The sequence below is a fragment of the Miscanthus floridulus genome, chromosome 7, assembly GCF_019320115.1.
Source record: "Miscanthus floridulus cultivar M001 chromosome 7, ASM1932011v1, whole genome shotgun sequence".
NCBI lineage: Eukaryota > Viridiplantae > Streptophyta > Magnoliopsida > Poales > Poaceae > Miscanthus > Miscanthus floridulus.
The window spans coordinates 36,069,364-36,096,399 of record NC_089586.1 but is presented as its reverse complement, the minus strand read 5'-3'; the positions used below and the strand labels follow the sequence as shown (position 1 = coordinate 36,096,399).

At 41.8% G+C, this 27,036-nt stretch overlaps 2 protein-coding genes across 3 annotated transcripts; one reads left to right on the top strand and one right to left on the bottom strand.

The window, feature by feature from the left end:
- Positions 1-1,128: 1,128 nt before the first annotated feature.
- LOC136466880 (dihydrolipoyllysine-residue acetyltransferase component 2 of pyruvate dehydrogenase complex, mitochondrial-like) lies at positions 1,129-7,871 on the bottom strand. Its single transcript, XM_066465394.1, has 18 exons — positions 7,683-7,871; positions 6,818-6,911; positions 6,021-6,183; positions 5,577-5,617; positions 5,008-5,063; positions 4,836-4,910; positions 4,634-4,726; positions 4,297-4,545; positions 4,153-4,225; positions 3,162-3,238; positions 3,001-3,086; positions 2,815-2,890; positions 2,618-2,685; positions 2,462-2,528; positions 2,274-2,369; positions 2,091-2,193; positions 1,692-1,787; positions 1,129-1,612 (listed from the first exon to the last, which is right to left on the bottom strand). The coding sequence occupies exons 1-18, from the start codon at positions 7,716-7,718 to the stop codon at positions 1,542-1,544; spliced, it is 1,620 nt and encodes a 539-aa protein (XP_066321491.1). The 5' UTR covers positions 7,719-7,871; the 3' UTR covers positions 1,129-1,541.
- An 11,092-nt stretch (positions 7,872-18,963) lies between these two features.
- LOC136463043 (uncharacterized protein At1g10890-like) lies at positions 18,964-24,842 on the top strand. Of its 2 annotated transcripts, XM_066462087.1 has the most exons (5): positions 18,964-19,024; positions 19,071-19,214; positions 19,822-20,031; positions 23,417-23,636; positions 24,057-24,842. In XM_066462087.1, the coding sequence occupies exons 2-5, from the start codon at positions 19,099-19,101 to the stop codon at positions 24,288-24,290; spliced, it is 780 nt and encodes a 259-aa protein (XP_066318184.1). In that variant the 5' UTR covers positions 18,964-19,024; positions 19,071-19,098; the 3' UTR covers positions 24,291-24,842. The 2 variants fall into 2 exon arrangements, with proteins under 2 accessions (XP_066318184.1, XP_066318183.1); XM_066462086.1 differs by having other exon boundaries at positions 19,000-19,214; positions 24,057-24,841.
- Positions 24,843-27,036: the final 2,194 nt, after the last annotated feature.

The window sequence follows — 27,036 nt, the reverse complement described above, 5'->3', positions numbered from 1 at the left end:
TTCACGAAGAAATGCAACTATAATATTTGTGTAAATCAAACTAACTTAATTTTTAATCAAAATTATAATAAAAGTATTGACATTTTATTCTATTTTTAGCTTATTTAAATATGATGATTTTAATACAAGCCTACCACTGACTAAAATTTCCAGGTTCGAGTGCTTTGGTTCACCGTTCACGCCAAGGCTTCTGTCTTCACTAAATATGCTACAGTGCTATCGGGCCGCACTGCCGAGCCTGCGCAGATGGCACGACAGCAAGAGTTTTAATTAGGGACATGTTGACAACTTTTGGCGTTAAAATAGGCTTACAAATTGATATAGTTAACAATCCCTCAAACAAATGTCTCACTCCATCCCAAATTATAAGTTATTCTAACTTTTCAACTTTATTAAGAGTCAAAGCATCTCAAATTAGACCAAATTTATATAACAAAATAATAATATTTATGGTACCAAATAGGTATTATTAGATTCTTCATTAATTGTATTTTCATATACTTATTTGAAGTTATAAGTCGCTCCATCCCAAATTATAAGTTATTCCAGTTTTATTGAGAGTCAATGCATCTCAAATTTAACTAAATTTATATAATAAAATAATAATATATATAATACCAAATAGATATCATTAGATTCTTTATTAATTATATTTTCATATACTTATTTAAAGTTACAAGTCTTTGTAATTTTTTCTATAATTTTGATCAAATTTTTGCTAAGATGCTTTACCTTCCAAGAAAGTTGAAATGGCTCAATTTAAAATAGAGAAAGCAGCTAACAAAATATGTAGTCCATAAGTTTAAGGTATCTTTTATTGGTCCTGTTCGACTTACCCCATATTCAACTTGTTCGGCTTCTTTTTCAGCCGGAACAGTATTTTTCTCGCAACAATTCAGCCAAATCAGTATTTTTCCACCAGTTTCAGACCAGCGAACGAGGCCATTATAGGCTACTTTATGAACTGGTCTCACATTATTTTAGCTAACTAATAAAGATTATTTTAATCTCTATGAACTGCTTTTGAATAACATTGCGGTTGCTCCCCAGCTGCCGACATGTATCATAACATCTTAAACGAATACATGATTACCACTCTTATCAAGATATCAACACACCAAATCACGCTTACTGTGGAAAACCTCAACAGATTTAGAGTTTTCTAATCGCATAGCAATGTTTCAAAAATCAATGCCCTGTTCGCTTGGCTGATAAGCCTTAACTGAAATTACTGTTAATTGATTTGTTACAAGAGAAAAATATTATTCATTGGTTGAAAAAATACGACTTATAAGCCAAGCGAACATGAAGCAAATAGTTCCTTCCCATGTCGGCTTCTTTCATATTTATTCCCATCAATTGTCCGTGAGGACAAACCCAAAAATGACCTCAATAAGGCCTGTATCCGTTGATCCTACTTAACACTGGCAATATCAAAAAGGAGAAGACGGCTCTGCGCTATTGGTTTGGAGACGCCAGTTTTGGGTGGCCTGGTTATTTAACAACTTGACAAGAATTGTGTTAGGTCATCCATCCTAACTTCACAGCAGCATTGAGGTAGGGTTCTCGATGTAGCCCTTGAAAGCTTTCAGAAATTCCGCACCGATTGCACCTGCATAGTTTCAAGGAACAGCAGAGTTAAGTCCTAGTCCACAGTACATGGAGACGTCGCACAACGACCAATAGCTTACCATCTATAACCCTGTGGTCACAGCTCAGTGTAGCTGACATGAATGAACCAAATTCATACTGAACCTCAGCGGAACCAGGTATCACCCTCTTCTCAGCTGCTCAAAAGAATGCAATTAACCATGAAAGAACATTAGGCACTGCTAGCGAAACAAGAAGCTATTAAATCATTCTGAAGTAGCAAATATAGCATAGAAACAAAACACATGCCAACTAATGTTTAGGTTAAACATCCTGCTTGCAGAACTAAATTACTAATCACTCAGCGGTACTATATTCAAGATTATGTATGATTCTTGGTCCAAGTGCTAAAAGCCAGGTTAGCACAAATAAGATAACATGGCTTTTAAAAAAACAGAGAACTGCTAGCATATAAGTGGAAATGTTCCAGAACTCATTACCAGAACCAATGGCCAAAATTGCTGACTGAGGAGGATTTATGATGGCACAGAATTGTTTAATTCCAAAGGGGCCTCCCAAGTTTGATACGGTGAAGGTGCCACCCTGAAAATGCAGCACCAATATGTCATGAATTTTTCTCATTTCTACTTTCCAGCTTAGCACACTTAGTATGCACAACATACCTCGTAATCTGCTGGTTTTAAGCTATTATCTCTTGCTTTTTGAGCCAACTGCTTCACCTCCTCAGCAATTGTACCAAGTCCCTTCTTGTCTGCATCCTGCAGCATAAGTAGAAGTTAGAATTCTCCAAAAGAAGTACCAATTTACAAACAACAGAAAGAACACATAGGAAATATTTGGAGTAGCTTACCCTAATTACTGGAACAAACAATCCATGTTCAGTCTGTACGGCCACGTTGATGTTCACATTGTGGTATCTGTACCAGAAATAAGTACCATATTTAACTGTTCTAGGATAAGAGATAATAAAATATCTTCCCAGTACAAATGAACCATCGGAACTTACTGGCGAATAAAATCATTCATCCATGAGCTGTTACACTGTGGGACCTTTCGAAGAGCCAAAGCTGCAGCCTGCATATCAAATAAAGACATTCATTACTGCACAGCAGAGAGGAAATTAATAGAATATCAGTACAAATAACAAAAACAAACCTAAATGCACAATAGAATACCAAACCAAAAGGGAGAACCCACAATTACCTTGATGACAAGATCATTAATTGATATTTTCTTTCCACCAGAAGCATCCTGCAGTGGGTTCAGTTCACCTCGCAACCTGTGGATTAGAATGACACAAGGAACTCATAGTTAGAAGTAATAAAGGAATCAGTGCTGTTCCACCAACGAAAAGAGCTCTGTAAATCACAAATTAGGTTAGAAACATACTTGACAAGTTTGTCAACGCGTGCATCTACTGTCAAGTAGTAATGAGGAATGGTCTGTTTCGATGCTAGCAAGCGGTTCGCGGTAACCTGGTCAACACATTCTCAGGCTGTTAACATCTAAATATGAAAATGCTGCCTAACATTCTGGCCATCAAAATTTACCTTTCTTATCTGTGCATTTGGAATATCGATATAACCTAGCCCTGGAGCTGCAAAAGCCTCCCTCGTCCCACCCTTGGCTACAGAAGTTTCATTAACACCAGGGGGGTCAGAAGTTAGATTACAGTTGGTTCAGCTAAATGAATCCAAAATGCGAAAACATGGGATATTATTACAAGTTTATTACACAAATGAAATAAGATGCAACAATCATGATGTAGTGAGGCAATAACATTATATAACCTAAAGTCAAATAATCAAGTAACTAAACAAGTGTAACAAGGATTCAGGGAAACAACTGAGTGAATTGAACTTTTCTCTGCAGAATCTAACTAGCATAACCCTGCAGGGAAACAAAAGCATGTGATGGCGCCACTTAGGGCCAGTTTACACTTGGGTTGAGCTTATTTTTCCAGGCTGCTGCACAAACAGTCTTGAAATTCTTGGCACCATGTTTGGCAAATCAGATTAAACTCTAGTAAAACCTGTCATGCAAAGGTCAATCTTTCCCTATTTTTTCTCACACAAAATTCTCTCTTATCACGTTCCAGTTATTATTTAGAAAGCAGAAATGCTTGATTCGAAACATGGTTTTAAAATCCGTTAAACAATGAACTGTTAAAAGTGGTTCCAGCAAGTTGGCTACCACAATCAACCACAATGCCAAATCAGAGACTCAGTCTTGCGCTGTTCAAAATTCTAGTATCAATCCTGAAAGGTTCTAATATAGAGAATCTGACACACGTTATAATCTAAAGATTCAGACTCAACAACTAGAACACACCATATACAACAATCAACAACAGGCAGTTAGCAAGGGGAATACATACTGGGCCATCTAGAAAAATTCCAGCCAACTAAACAGAACACTATATATCAATCATGGCAGGTACTTAAATGGGGAAGACATCCAAATTTAACTTGGCAGTATAAATGCATAAGCTTAGAACTTACAAGAGATCAAATGTTTTCAACCATAGAAGTAATAACTCACCCAAGTAATCTTCAATGTCTGCCTTCAAAATACGCCCATCAGGACCAGTACCTTTCACACTTGATAGTGGGACCTGTTAAACCCTCAACATTAACTACTATATTCATCAAAACTATCAATACAGCTGACATAACAAGAACTGACATTGTTATCTTCAGCCAGTTTACGGGCAAGAGGGCTGGCAAATATGCGATCTCCAGATTGAGAAGCTTCTTCAATCTTCGGGGCCTTGGCCTCAGGAGTCTGGGTAAGCTTTTTTTCCTCCACCTTCAGCTGGGAAGGTTCTGGTTGAGCCTTTGATTCAGCAGGAGCTACAGGTTCAGCTGAAGATGACGGCTTATAATCCTTAAACTTCTCAATGTCACCCTCTTCTTCTACAGTTATAGCAATGACCTAAGGGAAAAGAATGGGCCAAATTATTATCTACACTGATAACTGATGTCTCAAAATCATATTTATTCTTTAGTCAGTAAATATGTACCTCGCCAACTTTAATCTCCTTTGCACCATCTCCTTGAATAATCTTAGCGAGATAGCCCTCTTCCATGCACTCCATCTCCACAGTGGCTTTATCCTGATCACCAGAAATCCACTCAAATGTTATTTGGTTCTGCTGCAGCTTAAGTAAAAATAAATACAAATAACATATGTTCCATATCTTCTACAAATTATAAGAAACTTACAGTTTCCACCTCACAGAGAACCTCACCAGGGGAGACCTTGTCTCCTTCCTTCTTAAGCCACTTGGCAATGTTTCCCTACAAAGAATTTTACAGAATAAAGACAAGCAGCAATACAGGTTTCAGTTCAGCTATCATTCAGTTTGTAGTAACGATTTTTGGGTGACAAATATACCTCAGTCATTGTAGGCGAAAGAGACGGCATCCCGATTTCTTGATGTGGAGGCAGGTCTGGAATAAGCACAGTATGTTAATAAGAAAGCACAGGACCATGCTTTTGCCAATGGAATTAAAGCATTCGAGATAGGAAACAAAGAGATGCAGACACCACACCCAATATTGGAAGATACTCAAATTTGTCAATGCAATGCAAACAAGCTAAAAGCTTTGCTGGCAGGACAAAAATGCATCCGAAGTTCAACAGAAAAAATGGGTGGGTGGGGTGCGGTGCAGTGAGGGATCTGAGTCATCTGACTGTGTTGTACTTGTAGTGACAGAATACAGATCAACATGTGCGTGAATGAACAAATGAGATATTGAAAAGACAGGATGCAGAGAGGAGCAACTTTATGAAAGAAGTAAAACAGAATGCCAGCAGATGCAAATTTTGTACAAGCATTTGAAAGTAACCCTGCATTTTTGCAAATATTTCTTGAAGGGACTGGATCCACTTAGAAATATACTAGTCATAACAATAAGGTTTCCCAATTAAAAGCGTAAAAAAGTATAACAAAAGGACAGTACCTGCACTACTTGAGAATGGACGTGCTGAAACTACCTGTCCACTGCCAATAAACAACCAAAAAAATGTCAAAACAGCTTCAGAGTATTTACCAAGACCTGACTGGAACATCAAGGTCAGGGCATATCTGGAGGGAACTAAAATTAATACTGAGCGTTATAAACTTCAATATTATTCATCAGATTAGATTGAGTTCTATAGTTCTACAGCAGAGCAGATTGACATTTGTGTGTGCATTAAATTGTGGATAGTGGAATAAGCCAGGGGTATTTTCAAATATTTTGCGGGGGGAAGGCTTGCCTCGGTTTTTCCCTTCCCTAGACCCCACTCATGTGGAAGCCTCTGGCACTGATCCAATGGTCAACATTTCTACTTCTCATTTTCCACTTTAATGTAGTTTGCATTTGATGCATTCCAATACATCTCTAGGTTAGAAAGATACATACCATGCGAATGAACCATTGAGCCTGCTAGCAGCACTTGGGGTAAGGCTGTTGGATGCTCTTCTCCAAGTGCAGCTTCCATTTACTCCTAGTGAGAATGTCTCGAGCTCTTTTGCAGACTGGTTATGCTGGGAAAATCTGGTACCTCTGGTTCTTTTTCCAACACCTGACGCAACCAGAGGCATGATATTTTCAATGGCAACAATGAAGGGCATGCAATAAATGAGAACTATTCACTATACACATTCCCTCAGAAATCAAAACAACTACTTCCTGAAACAGGTTCACACCGGAAGTCCAAAATAATAAAGTGATGAATCAGACACTCGCATGTCATGAAATGAAAGTATCAACTCCATAATCCAAAGCTTGGTAATTAAAATGCCAAAACCAAATTATATTTTTACCACTTCATGTTATTTGCACAAATGTGAGAAAATCAATTAATGATGCTTCTATATCACATATTTGAATCCAGGCTGACTGAAAAGAGCATAGATGAATTTGTAAAGCATCTAATAATAAGTGCACTCGCAACATAAGGTGGCATACATGTCTACATAGATGATATTAAGAGGCATGAACAATAATCAAAACAATAGCACAAGTGTATCGACAAATAAAGCAATAAGCCTTTTGGATAGAATAAACAGTTTATCAGACGTATGTAGCCTGACCGAGAATCTGCATTCCCTAATCTAGTTCAGTGGACACATTACAGATGCTATTGACCTCCTCAGAAATGGGTCACTGAAAAGGAGGGAAGAAAATAAAAGAAAGATGAGAATGATAGCAAATACCGTTTTCCTTGGCGATAAAGGATCCAGAACCGCTGGAGAAATGCCGAACAAGACTAAAATTCTCACAACCTACAGCATTTTGCAAACTCCGCAGCTGTAGAAGTGAAGGAAGAAAGAAACATTAGGTAGAAACAGAATGGTAGATTACTTGGTAACTCAATTTAGTATAAAAACACGTGAAACAGGGTACATGGAATCTACCAAACTGAGGGATGCACACTATGCTGTTGAACGTGAACAAGTTCTTAACAAACCTAGCTGGAGCGATGGCAGCCCATAAAAGGCGTGCAGAAAAGGTTCTTAAGAAACCTAGCTGGAGCGATGGCAACCCATAAAAGGAGTGCAGAAATAAATGATAAGTGAGAACAACATGTAAGAGGGCACAGTCATAGTCTAGGTTTTGGCAAAACAACCAGTCAATGTCATGACAGTTGCAAGACCTCTACTTTACAATCCAAACTGATCCTCCAACCAACCTTTTTTTTTTGGTGGGGGGGGCAAAACAGGATAGAATCTCCAGTTTATGACATGATAAACTGCAAAAAATCAACCACCCGCATCGTGTGCACGTAATTACACAAACATGCAGCACGGATCGAACAGCATGGTTAGTTCCAGAATGCATCCGCACGGAAGCCCACGTCCATGAGTGATTGGCGCCATGATTGCTAGCAGCGGAGCAGCCGGGGGAGATAAAAAAATCCATAGATTACTATTCGCTCCCCGCTTGCAAAATCCATCAACATTTACAACACGCGAAGAGGAAGCATCGGCGCGATTACCCGCATAAGATCGGACAGATCGAACACATTTTGATGGCACAAAATTGCATACCATGAAAAGGGGGAGGGACACGCACACAGACCTTGCGGGAGTGGCGGAGAAGATGAGCGGCCGACATGGCGACCGGAGGCAATGGGCGCGCGCGTGGGTCTAGGGTTCGGGAGAGGTGATGCGGCGGAGGAGAAGGAGATCGGAGGGGAGGCGGAAGAGGGAGAGACGGGAGATGGGAGATGCGGCGGCGGAGGACCCACTGGGCGAGGAGGGCGGGGGCCGGGGGGTAGGTGGGGCGCGAGGCGTTTGTTTAGATGATGGGGTGGGGTGGAGTGGGCAGGTTGGGCTTCGCTTCGGCCACCCAACCAAAATTCAACGACAAAGCAGGCAGCACCGTCAATTCCGATCGTTTATCAAAACATGCAACAGTTTCTCAAGAAACAAATAAAGAGCAGGTCTACCCAACAACCATGTATTTTATGCAGTTTTAACACATAAATTTTTTTACACCATAGAATTAAGATCCAACAACCTCCAGCCTTTTTCTACCTTCAGACAATCATAAATCATAAAATCATAGATCTACATATCATAATAAACAATTTTTTTTATGCAAGACAAGAGGACAAATCTAGTCTCGGGTGGCCGAGGACTACGACTCCGACCAGCGCCTCCGTGTGCTGACGATGACATCCTTTGGTCTCAAGTACGATAAGGTCGGTGAACCGGTGACCTCCCAGTACCGGGCTTACACATCAACGTCGTACCAGACCATGCATATACAGCCGGGCTTACGCACAGACAGTCGAAGAGAGAGAAAATCCATATGTTTTTTTACGTTAAAACACATGTGTATTGTATAGTATTTCTGAAGAAAAAAAAGATGCAACAACTATGAGATTTGTACAACAACGCAGGTTAAACTAGCTTAATTTTAATCAAGTTTGTAATAAACAATATAAACATTTACTCCATATCTCTAACTAGATTTACTGCCAAAATATAATTCACAATTAATTTATTTTTATGTTATAAATATTAGTACTTTCTTAACTTTAGTCCAACTCTGAAGCTTTTTATTTCTTATTAAAAAAGTAAGAATTATATCCTTTTATGAACGGATAGAATAGTTTTTAAGCTAGATGTCTCTATGTGAGCATCCAGATGCAGCTACAAATATCAAATGTGGTAATGCTTTTTTAATGTGGCGCTTGTGACTCGCAGATCAAGTGACAGATGTGAATCGGTTCTGTGTATAGAGATGTCAGCAATGAATTTCCCGTCGGGGGTTAGATTCTCTCCTATCATCTTCATCACATTTTTCATCTCTATCTTCATGGGAAATAATACTTCTCATCCTTGTCCTTACGAATGCAGTTGGAGATTATTTCTTTCATATCCCCATGTAATAGAACCGACCAATTATACGAAATTAAGTAAGAAAATCATCCGCCAGAGCAGACGATTTGGCAAACTTAAGCCCGTATAACCTGGTAGTCCGTGAAATCACGAAGTATTTCAAACCAACTTCCATTCCAGCCAAGATCGTAATAAGTTTAGCGGTCACCATCACATATTACATAAAAGTTTGCGTCTCAGATACATCAGAGTTTAAACATAGTTATTACAAAACAAGTTTGAATAAAAGTAGCGGAAGTCATTTGTTCAAACCACACATACTCACACGGAGTTCAAATATAGTGACAGCGAATGATCATCTCCAACAAAAGCATCAGACGAGATGTAAGGAATGACCATGCCCATGGTCCTAAGCATCATCCATCGCAGGATAAAGGCAGTTGATACAGTAGCCGTAATACATCTGTCTATCTGCAACAAGTGGAAATAAAACCCTGAGTACGAGAAGGTACTCAGCTAGACTTACCCGACATAACCGAAAATAAGTGACACCAAGGATTATGAAGGGCTTTATAGTAGGGTAGTTGACTCATTTGCAAAAAGAAGCATTTTTAGCATTGACCCTTTTCAAAAGCATTATTGTCAAGTTAATTGTTATTAACCTGTCGACTAGATTTGCACCTATACTAGAGCAAATATGCGATTAAGCAGATAATGATAACCAATGATCATTAAACAATTTCCATAATGTCATATTCATGATAACTGTCCAAGTGTTCCATCAATATTACTACGATGAAGTCACTCAAGTCAAGTGCTCACTATCCAGGAGCGATGGCGATTCGAATCGATTCCTAACCAGCTGGTGATTTATTCCTTACACAAACCTCATTCACCCGCTAAAGTGAGATATTGATCACCGAGTCAACTATCCAGGAATCTCGAGTTTGCCAGGAACCACATGTACTCGGGGGCCGACCGACTGCACTTTGGTCTTATCATCTCGCCCCCGTGTCCTACCACACCTGCTCTAGCACAGTGCGCTGCGGGCAATCTACTCGACCCGAATAATCTCCCAGCTTCGCGGTCGGAAGGTACTTTATCCGGCCAGCTAAATGTAAGGCATGCGTTCAACATGACTCGAGGCCCAACAACGGTCGGTCCTTAATCGACACAGACGGAAAGCACTACAGTCCAAAACTCTGTAAGTCTTCATCCGGTCTCAACTTCATTTAACACTTAGTTATACCATGACTTCATAGTCATCCAAGCAGATCCAGTTAACCCACCTATAGCTCGTAGGTGACAGAAAATCACCCGACTTCTACCGGTCTAAGCCAGCTAAGCATTGACTCGACTGCGGATACCAGGGTAACAAGGATATAGTATAACAAAGGTAGCCAAGGTATAATGCAGCAACGGTTGCAAACAACTCCTGAACGTAATGCATCAATTAAAGTAAAGTATTTAATTAAAAATTGCAAACCGGGAGAAAAATGCTCCGGGGCTTGCCTCTCTCGAAGGAGCTCGGGCGGTGATCGGGGCACTCTGGAAGTTCCTCAACGTCCTCCTCGTCGGCTTCGGGCACTTCCTGCGGCTGCACCTCGAACTGCTCCTCGGGCTCCTCGGGTATGACGACTGGGTTCTCGGTTTGCGATCCTGTATGATGCAATGTGCGTAAGTGCCTATGCAAGCGGTGCATCGAATGATATGAATACAATGGATATGTTTGAAAGCAAGGTAGTCAACATCATCTAAAAACATATACTACAAGCACATGTCATCTACTGCATTCTCTTCTACTACTAATATGCTAAATCAACACATCTTATTAAATGCTTCAAAGATACACCAAAGCTTTACTAATTTCTTAATCACACATTCAGCAACACTTGATTAAACCCTAATTAATAATAGGTTCAAATAGTAACATCTATTTTTATTACTTAGAAAACTCTTAGAAAATTACCATAGCACAGTACTACCCTAAGTAGTCTACCATCAGATTTTCATGGTATTTGAATGGGGGGATTAGCCTACACAAAAATAACAAGCTATGGCATGATTATGAACATGAAAATACTTTGTACTGTGAAAAGTGTCAAACAACAGAGTTAGCATTTTTCCTATGACCTTCATAGCATACAATCACTGTACAAAAATTATCACATGCATGTTTTATACAAAGTTTGCTCTCTAGCTAAAATAACAAAAATCAGCCATTAAAGGCACTTGAACTACACCTCAAAATTTTTCTTCAGCACATGCATGACACATATTTTTTCTAGGAAGTACATTACATAAGAAGATCAACAAACTTGGAATCATATTTTTCTGAAGCCTATAGGTTTTTCTACATATTTTTCAAGTTATCAGCAATATCTATGATTAAATAAAGTTCTACAGAAAAGTATCTAAAAAATGACATGCAATAATTTTCCCAAATAGATCTGGTCATAACGAACCTAGCAAAATTTATTTCAACAGATTTGGAGCAAATTTGAGTATCCAAACATTTTCCAAACCATTTCTCTTTTCAAATAATAAAGAAAAATTGAAAACAAACACCCTATTGCTACTGGGCCGGCCCGCGGGAATCAGCCGGCCCACGGCCACACTTGGCCTGCGCGGCCCGAGCGACGGGAAAGGGAGGCGGCCTAGCCGGGCGTTGGCCCATGGCCTCTTGGCCCAGCTCGACCGAGGCGAAGGCCATGCCGGCGCCGTGACGTCGCGGCGGCGCGGCTCGGCCAACGGGGCTGGCGGCCATTTTCCGGCCGTGCCAGGGCAAGCGAGTGAGCGCATGCGGTTCGCGAGAAGCTAGCGAATACGGGCATGTAGCTAGGCAGGGAGGAGAAATGGAGGAAGAGTGCCTTCCACGGCGGCCGAGCACGGCGGCGCCATGGCCGACGATGGCGAGGTGCGAGAAGGCGCTACCTGGGCTCAACAGTCGGCACAAGCGCGAGCACAAAGTGCCGGAGAGCGAGGCGGAGCTGCTGGCGCTCGATTGCTGGCCGAGGTGGAGGAGGGGCGGCGAATTTTGCCCGGCGGGTGCGGAGGTTGCGGTGAGGGGGAGCGAGCGAGCTCGGCGCGGGCGGAGAAGAGAGGCAGCGCGGGAGAGTGAAAGAGAGCGCAGCAGCTTCAGCAGATGTAGGCGGGCGCGTGGGAGCGGGCGCAGGCCAACTGCGACGCGCGGCGGCGGCGACGGCACATGGCCGCCACGCGGCGGGCATGTTCTGCCGCTGGTCGGGACGCGGCGCGGCGCGTCAGCGGGCGAGCGAGCGCGGAGGCAGGCCAGGCGCGGCGCTGGGCTGGGCTGGCGAGGCGCGCGGCGCGGCGGGAGGCTTGCTGCTGCAAGCCGGGCCGGCTTCGGCCGTGGGCCGGAAACGAGGCGGCGGCCCGCGAAATGAGGGAAGCCTTTTTCAATTTATATTTTCAAGAGATTTTCAAACACCAGTTTTCAAATATCATTTTGAGCAAGAAAATGACATCTTTTAAAAATGTACCAAAAATGAAAGTTGATTAGAATGTAATTCTCTACAACTTTGATTGTATGACCAAAGTCTAATTCTATCTGGATTTTGAATTATAAAATCAAAATTAAATTTTAACTCAAAACCCTAATTTTTGGGGAATTATTTATAAAGCAAAATTTGGCAATAATTTGAATACAAACCTTGCTCCAAAAATTATGCTAAACAATTCTAGATAATTTACAATCATAACTAAACAAGTTCTACTAACCTAGTAAGCAAAAATCAGGGCAAAACAACTCTAACAAGTGTATGCAATATTCAGGTTTCACAACATGTTTCTTATGTTTCGAAGCAGTGTTTCAGTTATTATTTTCATGATTAGGCATGTATGATTAGGATGCTTGATGATGCATGACATGCATGATTTGCAGTGCCTAAATGCTGGCATAACACCGGGGTGTTACACCCCATCTTTGCCTGATAACTATTCAGCCTCGCATAAACTTCTTACAAAATCAACAAAATACCAACAGCCAGTAAACCAATAAAGTCACAAACTCATCATCAAAAGATATTAATCTTTTCAATAGATCTTCAAATACTTAGTACACTAAATATTTATGATAGAATAGTTTAGTATATAAATATTTCATTTATAAAATTAATATTTCAGTACCATCAAATTGCATAGACATAGGAATAAAAAGCACTTTAAGGACCCGGTAGATCGGGAACGGGAATGGAGATAGTTCCTCACCTCCGTCCACACAAAACACGATGTGAACTATTTCCTCACCATTTCAATATTTGTGGGGGCTAAACCAGTCTTGTCTTTGTCTCTTAAGGGCTCACAGCCTGTTCGCTTGGTCGTATTCGGCTTATAAGTCATGACTTATCAGCCAACGAATAATATTTTTTCTCTCACGCCAAATCTTAGCCATGACTTATAAGCCAAACAAGATCAAATGAACATGCTGTCATATGATAGCCACACACACGCTAGGATCCCGAACCGTAGGTGAAAAAGAGGCCGTGAGTTTGCTCCCCTCGCTTATCCCTATGATCTCTTGGATTGTAGCACCCGGTTTTAAGAACAAAACCAGATACGCACCATATGTGAGCCCAGAAAATCAAATCTCACATATAGCTACAAATAAGGGTAATATCAATAGACAATGCTTAAATGCATAGTGTATTAGTACAGAGAATATAACCTCATAGTATAGACAGCGGAAAGACAACTTCGATCTTCAGGCGAAGACTCCAATCCACAAGGACAACTGACTGGTTGATCACAAGCCTAATTTCTTCAAACTCTAGCAATCTGGTACCCATCCGGAATTTTTATCCAAATAATTAAAAATAAAGCAAGCGTAAGTACATGTCGTACTCAACAAATATAACACGGGGTTCATGAGGCTCAAAAGGCTGACACTGGTTAACTGCGATTAGCTTTTAATGAGTCATCTTTTAGCAATTGAGTAGCAACAAGTTTATCACAAGCCCATAAACAAATGATCAGGTAAACATGAATAATGAATAGCATAAACAATTAACCATTAGTGAGCATCTTCATCATTCATATCATTAGTGTCCATCATCTATTCCGTAAGGGTTCCAAGGCCGCTCGTGACCGTGAACACGGCTGATATACCAGTTTTACACTCTGCAAAGGTTGTACACTTTCACTGTGAGTCGTGATTTACCCTTTCGCCCGAGGCGGCCAACCTCTTGACCCACTACCAAGGAAGGTCGGCAGAGTTCACTATGAAGCCTTTCAAAAGTTCGTCTAACAAGTTAGAACCGCTAGGTTTCTGTGGCCTACGAATGTAGAGCTCCCCTTCCGGCAGGCACAATGACGCGCAGCCTAGACACTGACGGACAGAGGCCACACTATATTCAACCCGGAACACACCCTTCTTATGCCATAAAGGTAACCTCTAACAAGCTAGAAAAGGTCCTCATACTGAGCTAAAGACAGAGCCATATAGCCCTCACAGCTGTACTGTAAGTTTCGAATGATCACTTACAGATAAGTCCTTAGGGAGAAAAATCTAGAGCACCATAAAATAGCCCAATGCTCTAGCCCCCTTATTCCATATTGCTAAAAAGCATCTTTTAGTGTTTATTGCATATACCATTGGTCAAGTTACAAGATCATGGTTGTTGTTGAGCACTAGCAAAGCTACCCAATAGGAATCAAGGTACAAATACAAAAGACTATGATATCCTTAGTGGTAGTCAAGATAGACACATGCAGCATGAATTAAATGATTAAAGGTGTATAGGTAACAAAGAAGATCCCATACTATACTTGCCTTATAAGCTTGCTCAACTTCCTCATAATTTGCTTCTGGTTATCACCTTCCGATCTTTATCGCTCACAAACGATTCTCGATCTACTCATAGCAAGCACCACGCATAGGCAAACATACAAGCAACAAATAAAAGCAACTAAGAACAATTCACCACACGAGAGAAAAACAACATACTAAAAGAGAGCTCGTCACTACGGTCACAAAATCATAAGAAACACCGAGAACGGAACTACCGTTGAAAGGAACGACTACCGGGAGATTTATATTATAAAAGTAAAGAAAAAACTACCTGCTTGATTTGTTTAAATTTAACAAAACTATATGAAGCATGTTAATTCAGATTAGACAAAACATATTTTAATTCTAAAATCTGGGTTAGACTAATCATATTTTATTTATAAATATTATTATATAGTTTAGGCAAATTAAAGTTAACTGTGCAACAAGAAAGTTTCATGTGAGAGCATCTAATTTAGTTTTAACATATGAAACATGTTTAACCTTAAGTAGTTTATAATTTAAAAACACGTTCATGTCAGTAGTAATCAAATTAACATTAGTATATGAAAAGGAGAATGTTAAACCCTATGTTATTTTTAATTTAGAAATATATTTACATAACCTTCAATAATCAAATTAATATTTATTTACGAAAGATTGATGTTTACTTACATTGCTTTTAATTATACAAAGTATTGCATCCATATTAATTAATTTAATATTTAACTCAAAACACATAAGCACGTGACAGAACAAACAACGCTAATAGGCCGCGATCACGTCATTACAAATTCCGTACTTGATCGCACTAAAAACAAAGCTAGGAGAGTTTTGAAGCTGTAGCTAATTATTTAAACAAAAAGACCATACAGTAAAGAATGGATTATAGAAAAAATGTGAAGGATGTATGTGCTGTTGGTGCACGTACCGTACTTGGCTTTTCAGGCATGCATGGCGTTCGCTGGCTTATTTGGGTACAGCAGTATGGCCGGCTTGGCTTGCAAGCTAGCGCATCTCGGTGACTCACGCAGTGCGACGCTGGGTCTCGGTCGGGCGCAGGACTGGGCTTCGGGGCGGCGGCGGTGTGTCTTTACGGACAAAGAGCTCCAGCAATAAGTAGAAGATCGATGACATACGAGCTCGACGGGGCGGCAGCGGACGTTGCTTGACGCGAAGCTCGTCAGCGGTTTGCAGACGGCGGCGAGGCAGCAGACGGCAACGGCGACGGCAAGAGAAGGAGGGAAAAATATAATTTGCTACACGAGAGATTTTCTAAACTAGGGGCTCTCCATATAGTAGTTTTGGTGTGCTTTGCCTAAGGGGTTGGTTGATATATATAGGAAGAAAAACTCCCCACATCCATGTCAACTAGCGATATGGTACTAATTGATGTTACCCCCTCCACATTTATTAATGGGCCTAAATAATCATTAAAGTCCATTAGTGAATAAATGCATGGGCCTTTGAGATTTACTAGGATTATTGCACATGGGCTTTGAGCGTTGGGATAAATGAGAGATTTATTATTTTCGGAATTAATTAATTTTATGGATAAAATAATTCCAAAAAAGTCTAGAATTATTATTTAAGCCGCGAAAAATACTCCGAAAGCTCTGAAAATTCGGGGAAAATTCCCAGAGACATTATGGAACATGATGAACCCAAATATAGTATTTTGAGCTCATAAAAAGATTGTTTGGAACATGGAATATAAAGATTAAGGTGAAGAAGGTAGGAATTAAATTCTAGAAAGAAGGTGGAAAATTCCTAGAGATAGATATTCATCTACTAAACCTATAAAAAACACACATTTTGCACATAGAAACACGAGATGCGACCGACATGAATGCAACAAACACGTTTCTACCTTATGATAAATTTTAAATTAATGAAATTTTTTATTTTCCTATGTTTTCATGTGCACAAAAATTCACAAATAAATTATTTTAACTCTATTTTCAAAAGTGGTAAATTTTGGGGTGTTACATGGATACACCGAGGGCCACAATAACGTCATGTGCCTTTACAACTCTACCCCCATCAAATCTATGGGCAAACACTACTACATAAACGATTTTGCGCAGCGTTACACTTTTTCACTCCGTGGCGGGCACCTATTTTTGTCCGCTGCGGTAAATCCCACGATTTACCGCGGCACGTATTTTTTATTTACCGCAGCGGGCACCTTAAGATGTCCGCCACAGAAAATACCATATTTACCGTGGCGGACATCTTAAGGTGCTCGCCACGGTAAATCGATTTACCGTGGCGGGCATTTTATAAGGCCCGCCGCAGTAAATACGGCCCGATCCAGAGCCCAGATACGATCCAATTCCGAGGTCACGTATATATACAAGAGCCTAGGGTTTCACTGTGAGTCCTCAGCGCCGCACCACACTTCTCTCCCTCGCCCCTGCCCTACCCCTCCTCTCTCGCGCCGCACCACTCTCTCTCCCCTGCCCTACACTCCTCCCGGCGTCCCTCCTCCCTCCGCTCCTCTCTCCCCGGCGACGCGCCCCCTCCCCTCCTCTCCCTGGCGGCGCTCGGCTCGGCAAGGCGCGCGCGGCGACGCTCAGTGAGGCGAGGCGAGGCAGGGCGGCGACGAGGCGCGCGCGCCGCCGCTCGGCGAGGTGAGGCGAGGCAGGGCGGCGGCGAGGCGCGCTCGGCGAGGCCCGCGTGGTGGCGTCTGCGGTGGATCCAGGGCACCCGGTATGTCTCTCCCTCTCTCTCCTCTCAGTCCTCCCTCATCTATCTCTCTCTCTCATAGGCGAGGTGCTGCGCGGCGCAGGGATGGGCACACGGCAGCGGATCTAGGCGGTCGCGTCGACTCCCTACGACGTGGATCCACACGACAGCGGATCCAGGGTGGATGCGTGGATCCAGGCTGGCCGCGTTGACTCCCTGCTCCCGCGACGTGGATCCACACGGCGGCGGCATGGATCCATGGCAAGACGGCCCCAACCTACGGCGTCGGCGTAGATCCGGCGACGGATCCGACGAGGAGGAGACCCCGGCGGCGGATCCAGCGAGGTGCGGTGGCTCCAGTATTGGGCTGGGACGGGCTCGTCGATGGGCTCGAGAATGGGCTCGCCGGCGGGTTCCTTTTTTTTTTGTTTTTTTAACGATTAACCGCGGCGGGCATCCTAACGTGCCCGCCGTGGTAAAAGTATATTTACCGCGGCGGGCACGTTACACCGCCCGCCGCGGTAAATCGGTTAACCGCGGCGGACAAGGCCGCCCGCCACGGTTAAGCCACGATTTACCGTGGCCTCTAGGCCGCGGCGGACGGCTTTGCCCGCCGCGGAAAACCGAAAACGCCCGCCTCCAATAAAGTTTGTGTAGTAGTGAAAGAAAAAAACGACTGCGAAGGTCGTTGTGACTATGGAAGGTGCTCGTCGTCATCGTGGGAGGAAGCAGTAGAGGGCATGCGTGCATGCCACGTTCACGCGGCAAGGGGCACAACAGGCGGGAATAAACCACGAAGCGCGCAAAGAGGCCAAATGACAAGCGAAACTGCGTATCCAACTTTAGCGTGGACGAAGAGCTACTAAGAGCATGTCAAAGACCATTCCTAAATCTCACTCTATAAATAATTATTTGAAGATTCATTTGCATAAAAATCGTTTTATATATCTTCTCATTCTCCAACAGTTATGTATATCAGTATATCTCATGCGTACTCTAAAGAGTCATTCTCGTCTTTTATTATGGGCTAGTGAAAAATCCAAAATAGAAGATGACTATATTTGTATGACCATTTAGAAAAGCTGTCGGAGAGTAGTTTTTCAACAAAATCTCTATTCCTAGCATTTAGAAAGGATATGAAAAGTCTCTTGGAGATGCTCTAAGAGCCTATTTGTTTAGTTTGGGAGTTTTTGGACCTTTTAAAAGCCAAAAACCATAGGACTTTTGGTTTATGGGGAGCCGTTTGGCTTTTGAAAAGTCTAAAAGTGAGTAGACCAGAAGTGGTGAAAAGTTCAAACGAACATGGCCTAAATTTGGAGAGGCATTTGAATAGTCTATTGGAGATATTTTTTTAATATTGTCATAGCCATATCTATTTTTGCAAAATGATTTAGCTCTTAAATTTAGTAATATACTGATGTTTTCAAAACCATAAAATTTATTACATTCAGATACTTTATGGCACTTCTAAAATTAAAGTATTTATTTTGTAAAACTACACTCCCAAAAATGCTTTGCATCAAATCAAACAGGATCTAACGTCTCATGTCGTCCTAAACCAAAGGCAACCCGTTCGTGAGAAGTTCCTCGCGGTCACGGGCGCGCCCACTCAAACTCAACCCAGACCAACAACAATCCTTGCCGAGTGCGGAGTATAGAGGCACAAGGTCGGATGCCTAGAGAGATTTCCCGGTCGCCTCCGCCCTTCCGCCGGCGAGGCTCCCCTCCTCCGCGGTACGCCAGCCGGAGAAACAGACGAGATCGGAGCCGCTCCCCTTACGCCTCCCGGTACTCTCCCCGCCCGCCCGCCCCACCCCCCAATCTCTTTGATTCTATTTCTAGGTCTCAGAGCTTAGATTGTTTTTTTTTTCTGTTTTATTTATGCTTCGATTTTCGATGTATTACCCCAGCTAGTTTGACTAAGCGGATCTTGACGGAGGTCCTCTTGTGCAAACATGAATCGCTTATCGATGATTACCCTCCCATCTTACAGTAGTGTTTTGGGTCGGACATCAGGTGCTCTCTGCATTTATCTTTCCTGGTCTCAGATTTGCTTTCTTGGAAGGCCTTGCGAAATTTGTCCAGGATTTTTGAATGAGAATGTTTCTTTTTTCCCCTTATGAAATGGTATCAATGGGATAAGATAAAACAAACAGAACATGAGCGCCATCTGAAATCAGATCAGATAGTACTAAAACTTAGGGGTACTAAATCACATCAAAACTATAAAAATGATCAAGCCTCTCCCAATACCCTTTTTCCTGTTGGAACTTGGAAGTATACTGACATGTCCACTCTTCTACTTGTAGTTAATTATAATTAGTTAACCTTATAAGCTTTTATTTCTGCTGCTGTATTTTCTCTGTTTTAAAGTTCCATTTTTCCTTTTCGTTAGGCGAAAAACTCGGTCTCCTTCTCCACTATGGGATAGGAGCAACTCACCAAGTCCAAGAAGGCATAGAAGCCCACCATCTCCAAGGAGACACAAAAGACAGAGAAGTCGGAGCACGACAAGTTCATTAGAAAATAACTCAGGCAGTCCAAGTCACGTATCAGAGAAAATAAACCCCACTGTAAAACAAAGGATGGAAGAAGAAAAGAAAAGGTACCCATCTTCTTTTATTGTCTCCAATGCACCACACATTGTTATCTCTGCATATTTTATTCCCTCTTAAATTTTTATAGTCATATCTTGAGATATTATTAGGAGTAATTATTCCATTTTGCACATAAAATGGTGTTTCAAGCATTAGCCTCTTTACGGTCTGCTTGATAACTTAGCTATACTATCACACTTAATTTGAATTGATTCTGATCAGCAACCACAAAATCGCCATATTTCCCCTCAAGAAAAAAGTTGCCATTACAAAACTTCTCGCTGCCAAGTCTTGTGCATAGCTTTGCTAAATTGCTCACTGAAATTCAAGCAAATCGTTCAGCTACTCGGTTAAACCAAAGGGTTTCTATCAAAATTGAAGTGCATTCATAAAGGGGAGATTTGTAGAAGACAATTTAATGCTTGTTCAACAAATGGCTTAATTTCTACAATCATCCTCAAGCTTGAGATCACAAGGCCCTTCCTCCTTGTGGTCATGAAAAAGATGGGGTTTTGCATGGTTTGGTGTGATAATATCAATGGGCTGCTCCTCTCCTCCTCAACACTGGTGCTTCTTAATGGAGTACCTGGAGACATTGTTCATCCTCATAATAGACATTCTCAGTCAGGCCTCTTGTGCTTTGCCACACCGGATTTCTCTTATGTGGATGAAATCATCCTCTTCCTCGGTCCATCTGCTAATGATATTGGTCTAACCTCCATATTTTAGACCTCTTTGGAGATGTATTGGGGGTGAAACTAACGTGCACAAGAGTAATGTTTTTCCCATCTAGTGCACTGAGACGGACTTCACGAATACAGAAGAACAACTACCGTGTGAGCTGCAATATTTTCCTTGAAAATATTTGGGAGTTCACCTCTCTTTGAAGAAATTGACAAAGTCTCCCATCATTGATAAGATAGCTGATCGACTCCTTGGCTGGAAAGCTGATCTTTTAGCACGCGCCGGCCCAAGGGTCTTGGTCTGGTCCGTGCTCACATTGATGATGGTGTATTTGGCAATGGCTATGGAACTTCTGTCATGGGCCATTAAGGCGATTGATAGGATTGGAAGGGGTTTCATTTGGTGAGGATGAGAATATCCATGGGCCATTGCTTGTGGCTTGTACCAAAACCTGTCTCTGTCCAGAGCTTGGCGGACTGGGAATTTCTAACCTTCAAAATCTTTGCTGGCACTATTGATGAGATGTCTGGTTACAAAAAAACAGAGCCAAATTGCCCTTGGTTGGCTTTCCCTATACAGGTCCACCAATGCGCCCGGTGCCTTCTTTTCTGTGGCTGTGATTTCAGAAGTTGGTGATGTTGCTTGCACATTATTTTGGACTGATTGTTGGCTTCATGGGCAACGGATTTGTGGTCTGGTGCCCCAGCTATTTACTTTGGTTGCCTACAGAAGGTCAAACAAGCGCACAGTATTGTGAGGTGGTTCTTATCCAAGGTGCTCTATCTGTTGATGTTATTGCCAAATACCTTGAGCTCTAGGACATTCTCTTTGAGGTGGCTTTGCAACCTGGGGTAGAAGACTCATATATGCTGTTTTTCAATATCTGGCCATCACACGGCGAAGTCTGCTTACAGGAGCTTATTTCAGGGTGCGGTGACATGGCCCTTGGGACAGAATATGGAAATCATGGGCTCCAGGGAATTGTAATTCTTTTATGTGGTTAATGGCTCATGACAAGTGTTGGACCGCTGATCGAATCACTCGGTGTGGCCTCCCACATCCTGAACACTACCCTCACTGTGATCAGGAAACGGAGATACCACTTGCTTACCTCTTGTGTCTTTGCTCAGGATTTCTGGCTTAACCTGCAGCAGAAATTTGGTCTTCAAGCTCTTTCTCCGTAGCAAGAGGATGTCTGCTTTGACAATTGGTTGGCAAGAGTAGAAGCGAGATTTGATGGTCAGGCAAAAACGGGGCTTAATTACATCACCATCCTTGGATCCTGGATGATTTAGGAACATTGTAACCGTTGTGTTTTGTATGGTGTTTCTCCCAACTTGGCTGGAGAGCCTTGTTGCTCGCTAGAGAGTTGTTGACTGAGGTCTAGCTGCGGCCAATGACATTTACTATCTTGCCCTTCTGCCGGATGGTGAATAGTGTTAGTTTCCTTCTCAGGTTGTGTCACAAACCTTGATCTAGATGGCCTAATCCATGCAGTGTGACCTCGCCAGTCAAGAAGTGGCAGCTGCACCAAAAGAGCTGGGATGGAAGGGAACTAACCCTAATAGATCGATATTCTTCTTCACTTGATCGATACATCTCTCCCTATATAGAGGCTTATTTGATTCCTAAGCAAGATATCTAATCTTATACTTAACCCTATCCGTGTTCCGGCCCATAAGGCTTGGCTGACTACCCACGATAGGTTGAGGTCATTTCTTAGTCATTTTGGGCTCTTATGTAATCTAACTCTCTATAATGTATGGCTGTGGGTGTGGGTGTGTGTTGTAGGGGTTCTTACTCCCTGTTTTTTTTCTTAATATAATGATATGCTCTCTTGAATGTTCTAGAAAAAAATTGTAATAATAACTAGTAATTGTTGTAACACAAGCCTCTCCCTGCTGTTGTTGGGCCTACACTTCTTTAAAGTGCAGCTGGCTGATTTTGTAGTTGAATTGATTAGATTGTGGCTTTTTTTTAAAACATGCCGTAACCGTTGAGTCAGCCCAGTAAACAGGTTTCTTAACTCTGATCTAGCTGGTTTAGTAGCTATTTCTTAGAATTGTTTACCCCTTTTGTAATTTAAAGAACTTCTGCACGTGTGTACTCCATTACTTATGAAGTGTAGAAAGTGCATATGCCTAAATTAGGTGTACAAACACCTATGTATAGATGATTGATGTCGTATCAGTTCATGCATTATTATAGGAATAGCATGGTACCTTCTTTAATCAAGCAAAGAACATTCAATTGAACTCTCCTACTTTGTAAAGTTTCTATCATGCTCATTGTTTCTCTTATTTGTCCTGCAATTATTTATTTATAGATCTATTCCTCCCCGCAACCACACATAATACCATTTTACATCATGTCATCGCCATCCAACCTGTCACCGGTAGATGTTTTTCCTCTTGAGAAATGAGAACTCGGTTCACAAATAGTGTGGTTCCACATATCATGCCCATTTTCATAGTTCTACTTATCCAGCTTGAAATGGTACATTTGCTTGTTTCAGTTAGCAATATCGTTGCACATTTATTTTGGAATTGCTTGGTTAGTGTAATGCTATACGAAGTCAGTTCATGTAGTAGCATTATGCTGTTCGTGTATGCAAATGGTGATATTTACTATACGTCTATACTACGTAGTACGTACCAATCAGTTCCTTTGTATTTAAGTCCACTTGTATAATTTGGTATTGTATTTCAGGTGTCAAAAGGAAGCTGAATTTAAATTACTGGAGGAGGAGCTTGCTAGAAGAGTCGAAGAAGCTATAAGAAAAAATGTTGAGGAACGTCTGAATTCTGAGGAGGTGAAACTTGACGTAGAACGCCGAATTGAGGAGGGTATTAGAAAGTTATTTGACGAGGTCGACTCTCAGCTACAAAAAGAGAAAGAAGCGGCTCTCCATGAAGCCAGGCAGAAAGCAGTAAGTTCTATGTATCCATATGCTTTCTGTAGCTGATTATGGTTCATAAGAACAGTATTATATTTTGTTATTGAGAGAGCTAGTAAATTGTTGACAATGAAATATATAGCTTTGATATATTGACCTTGGTCCTAACGGATAGAAGGTGCTCTGGAGGCTGAGGAATGGTTTTTGCTTGGCGCAACAGGCTGTTTTACTAGTTATAACTTATAAGTAAACTGTTACTGATTCAGGGTCATCATATTTTCTGTTTCAACACAAGGATGTAGTTTTCTATGTGTTAATGCATATATAGTAGTTGCCTCTTAGAGTTTAACCTTGAAGGTGATTTTTTCCTTTAAATTTTGTTGTGTTTAGGAACTGCAAACACATTTCTTATTCAATGACTATTCAAATATATATTTGAATCAAACTTCACAGGAACAAGAAAGAAGAGAGAGGGAGGAGTTGGATAGAATGCTTGAAGAGAACAGGCGTAAAGTGGAGGAAGCTCAAAGAAAAGTAGCTCTTGAGCAAGAGCAGAAAGAGTTGGAACGATATTTGGAGCTGGAAAGGATACAAAAGCAAAGAGAGGAAGCGTTGCGCAGAAAGAAAATGGAGGAGGAAGAAGAAAGAGCTAATAAATTGAGATTGCTGGGGAAAAACAGGGGTTGAGAACTGTGATCTTTATACACAGGCGGTTTATGTGCCTGGAAAGCCGTAGACTGGTATACTATTTGTGCTATAACCTGGATTGGTGTTTCTGGAGCATTGATTTTTCTCAATGCGAATGTGATGGCCATGGTTGCCCCCATTTAACTTGCTATACGTGCCTTTGATGAGTACCAGTGCGAAAACTTTTCTTGGATATACGAGCATGAAAATGGTCATGTATAAATTGGGCATTTGACATCTATGAAGGGAACCTGTAGACGTATTCTTTGAGTATGCTTTAAGATCGGTTAGAAAGGAAGTTTATGTGAATTTCTCAATCTTTTGCTTAGCCATGCTTAAGAATGTTAAATGCCTACGCTGGTTTCCATCTGCGAAATGCATCACATGCAACCATTTCGGTTTAAACGCAAGCAACCATGTATCTGAACTGTCAGTAACATTTACGAGCTCTTCATTCAGATTATTGCAGCCATTGGATCCAGGGTTGATGCATGCATGAGCTGCTAATCCAAATGACAATAGAACTACCACCATGCAAATTTGTATTTTCCCAGCCAACCTCTGTATTCGTTGGTGCACTCTGAAAGTCTGAAACTATTGAACTTCCGCTGTTGGAACATATTTTGTAATGACTTTTATAGTTCTGTTTATGGAACATGCTTGATCTCCTGCCACTAGTCGCCGACAACCTATCTTTAATCTATTCTTTCCCTTTGTGATGGAATATATCTTTAATGTCTCTCTCCCTCGCATGTGCTTTGTAGCTTTGCTTATTTCGGATTTGTCAATGACAGTGAACTACAAATATATCCCTGCCGTGTGTTTGCTACCGGACTTTCTTTAAAAATAAAGTTGCCGTATTATAAGTTGGATCTACGTTCTTAGATTTGTTCTTGTCAAAATTAAGCAAGACGATATGAAAACCCCCAACAAAATACTAATAGAACATTAGATCGGATTCTAAGGTGCTAGAGCGGCAAAATAAATAGCCTTGTATGGATGTATTTCACATTTCATTGTAGAACAAAACTAGTTGAAAGTTCCATGCTATATATACATGTAAAGGAAAGGAATTCAATGCCGAAAAAAGGTCTGTTTGAACCACTAGACTGATTCCTGTAGAATTCTTATACAAATTCCGTAAAACTCCAACGTTCCAAACAGATCCTCCATCGCTTTTACTAGTGTAGTGCGTATAGGCTAGCAAGCTAGTTTTTTCAACGAATGTCACGCTAAAATTAATTTAAAATATGACAACCACCACGGTATCAATATCACCGACCACGGCTCCTGCTCAGCTTCGTTCCATCTGCATTGCCGGCGGTTGGCTGGCCGGTGTTACGATGAACTTCATCTTTTGTATGTTCGGTGCCGCTGGTGGCCTTTCCCGTTGTAGCTAGGCGTAGGATCGAAGCAGGCACACCCTAAGCGTGACAAGCTTCGCAGCCAATCGCCGGGCATGTACAGTGTACTTGTCGAGCTCTATCAATGACCGCGCCTTAGCGCTAGCGCACGACAAGCAAGCAACTGGCAACTGCACGGCGGCAAGTTCAAGTGACCCCTGATTAAGCAAACCAAACTTTTAGCACAGTACAATAATTAGTGCATGCATGCCCCTGCACTGCACTACTAATAGCAGTTAATAGCTTTTTCTTATCAACAATGTGCCTCACTGGTACAGCGCGTATCGATCATGGCTACGCAAGTATGCATGGAACAATCAAAGGCGCGTACGGTCGGTGTGCTTTCTTGCTGTTTCGCTTTCACCACGCACCTACTCTTACTTTTTCTTCTTCTTTTCTTTCGAGAGGTAGTACCGTGCCGATCGATCATCGATCGATAAAAAAGAAATATACATAGGAGGAAACGCGTCGTACCTCCGGGATGCAGATCCAGAGCATGTTCGCTTGCTCGTATACGATCGTGGATTATAAGCTGGAACATTATTTTTCTTTCACACCAAACCAGCCAGCAGTAAATAATCCACGATCGTTTACGACGAAACGAACATGCTGCTAGCCGTTTCGCTAAAATTTGGCTTTTTTTTATGTTTATGCTGAAATGCTGTGAGAGAAAAACACTGTTCGTTCGTTTTAAAGTACCGTTGAAGTAGTGCTACAGAACAGTGCCATAATCCTTGTTGAACCATCACTGTATGAGTCGGCAATAATAAAGCTTCACTACCGGGTCACAAATTAGGATTTAGATAAATATTTGGGATCAGAGTGACCATAAAGATTCGAGACGAAGGCATTCCCTAGATCTGAGCGGATTTGCTCGTTCCACCTAGAACGAGCGTTCATCCGCTTGAGCGCTGGAGTAAAGGCAAGCACGCCCATAGGTGATAATGGTGAGACCACAGGCGAGGTCAACTTGGTCAATGGTGGCTCGCATGAAGAGAAGAGGAGCGGCTAGGGGTGGAGAAGAGACAGCGTGTGAAGGATGACACTGTGGACACGCGTGGACAATTGACGAGCGGTGCACAGGGCATGCCTGGTGGAGGCATAGTGACATGGCGAGATGGACGAGTTGGAAGTAAGGGACGCGAAGAGAACGGTGGAGGCGCTCGGGGAGAACATCGAGATCAACGGTCAGGGGAGAAAGGGATAAGCGAAGAAACAAGAAATAAATGGAGAAAATTAATAGATGAGCCCCAAGTGTCAAAGTTTGATCCCAATCCAACCAAACAGAAACACATGGATGATCCTAGGTCAAGTTACCCATTCAAAACTCGATCCGCGGTGGC

Coding starts and splice junctions, on each gene's coding strand:
- LOC136463043 (XM_066462087.1), top strand. CDS start 19,099: ATGCCTAGAGAGATTTCCCGGTCGCCTCCGCCCTTCCGCCGGCGAGGC. Junction 19,215..19,821: donor CGCTCCCCTTACGCCTCCCG/GTACTCTCCCCG, acceptor CCTTTTCGTTAG/GCGAAAAACTCGGTCTCCTT. Junction 23,637..24,056: donor ATGAAGCCAGGCAGAAAGCA/GTAAGTTCTATG, acceptor CAAACTTCACAG/GAACAAGAAAGAAGAGAGAG.
- LOC136466880 (XM_066465394.1), bottom strand. CDS start 7,718: ATGTCGGCCGCTCATCTTCTCCGCCACTCCCGCAAG. Junction 5,064..5,576: donor TCCATTCTCAAGTAGTGCAG/GTACTGTCCTTT, acceptor TGCTTATTCCAG/ACCTGCCTCCACATCAAGAA. Junction 3,239..4,152: donor AGACATTGAAGATTACTTGG/GTGAGTTATTAC, acceptor AAACTTCTGTAG/CCAAGGGTGGGACGAGGGAG.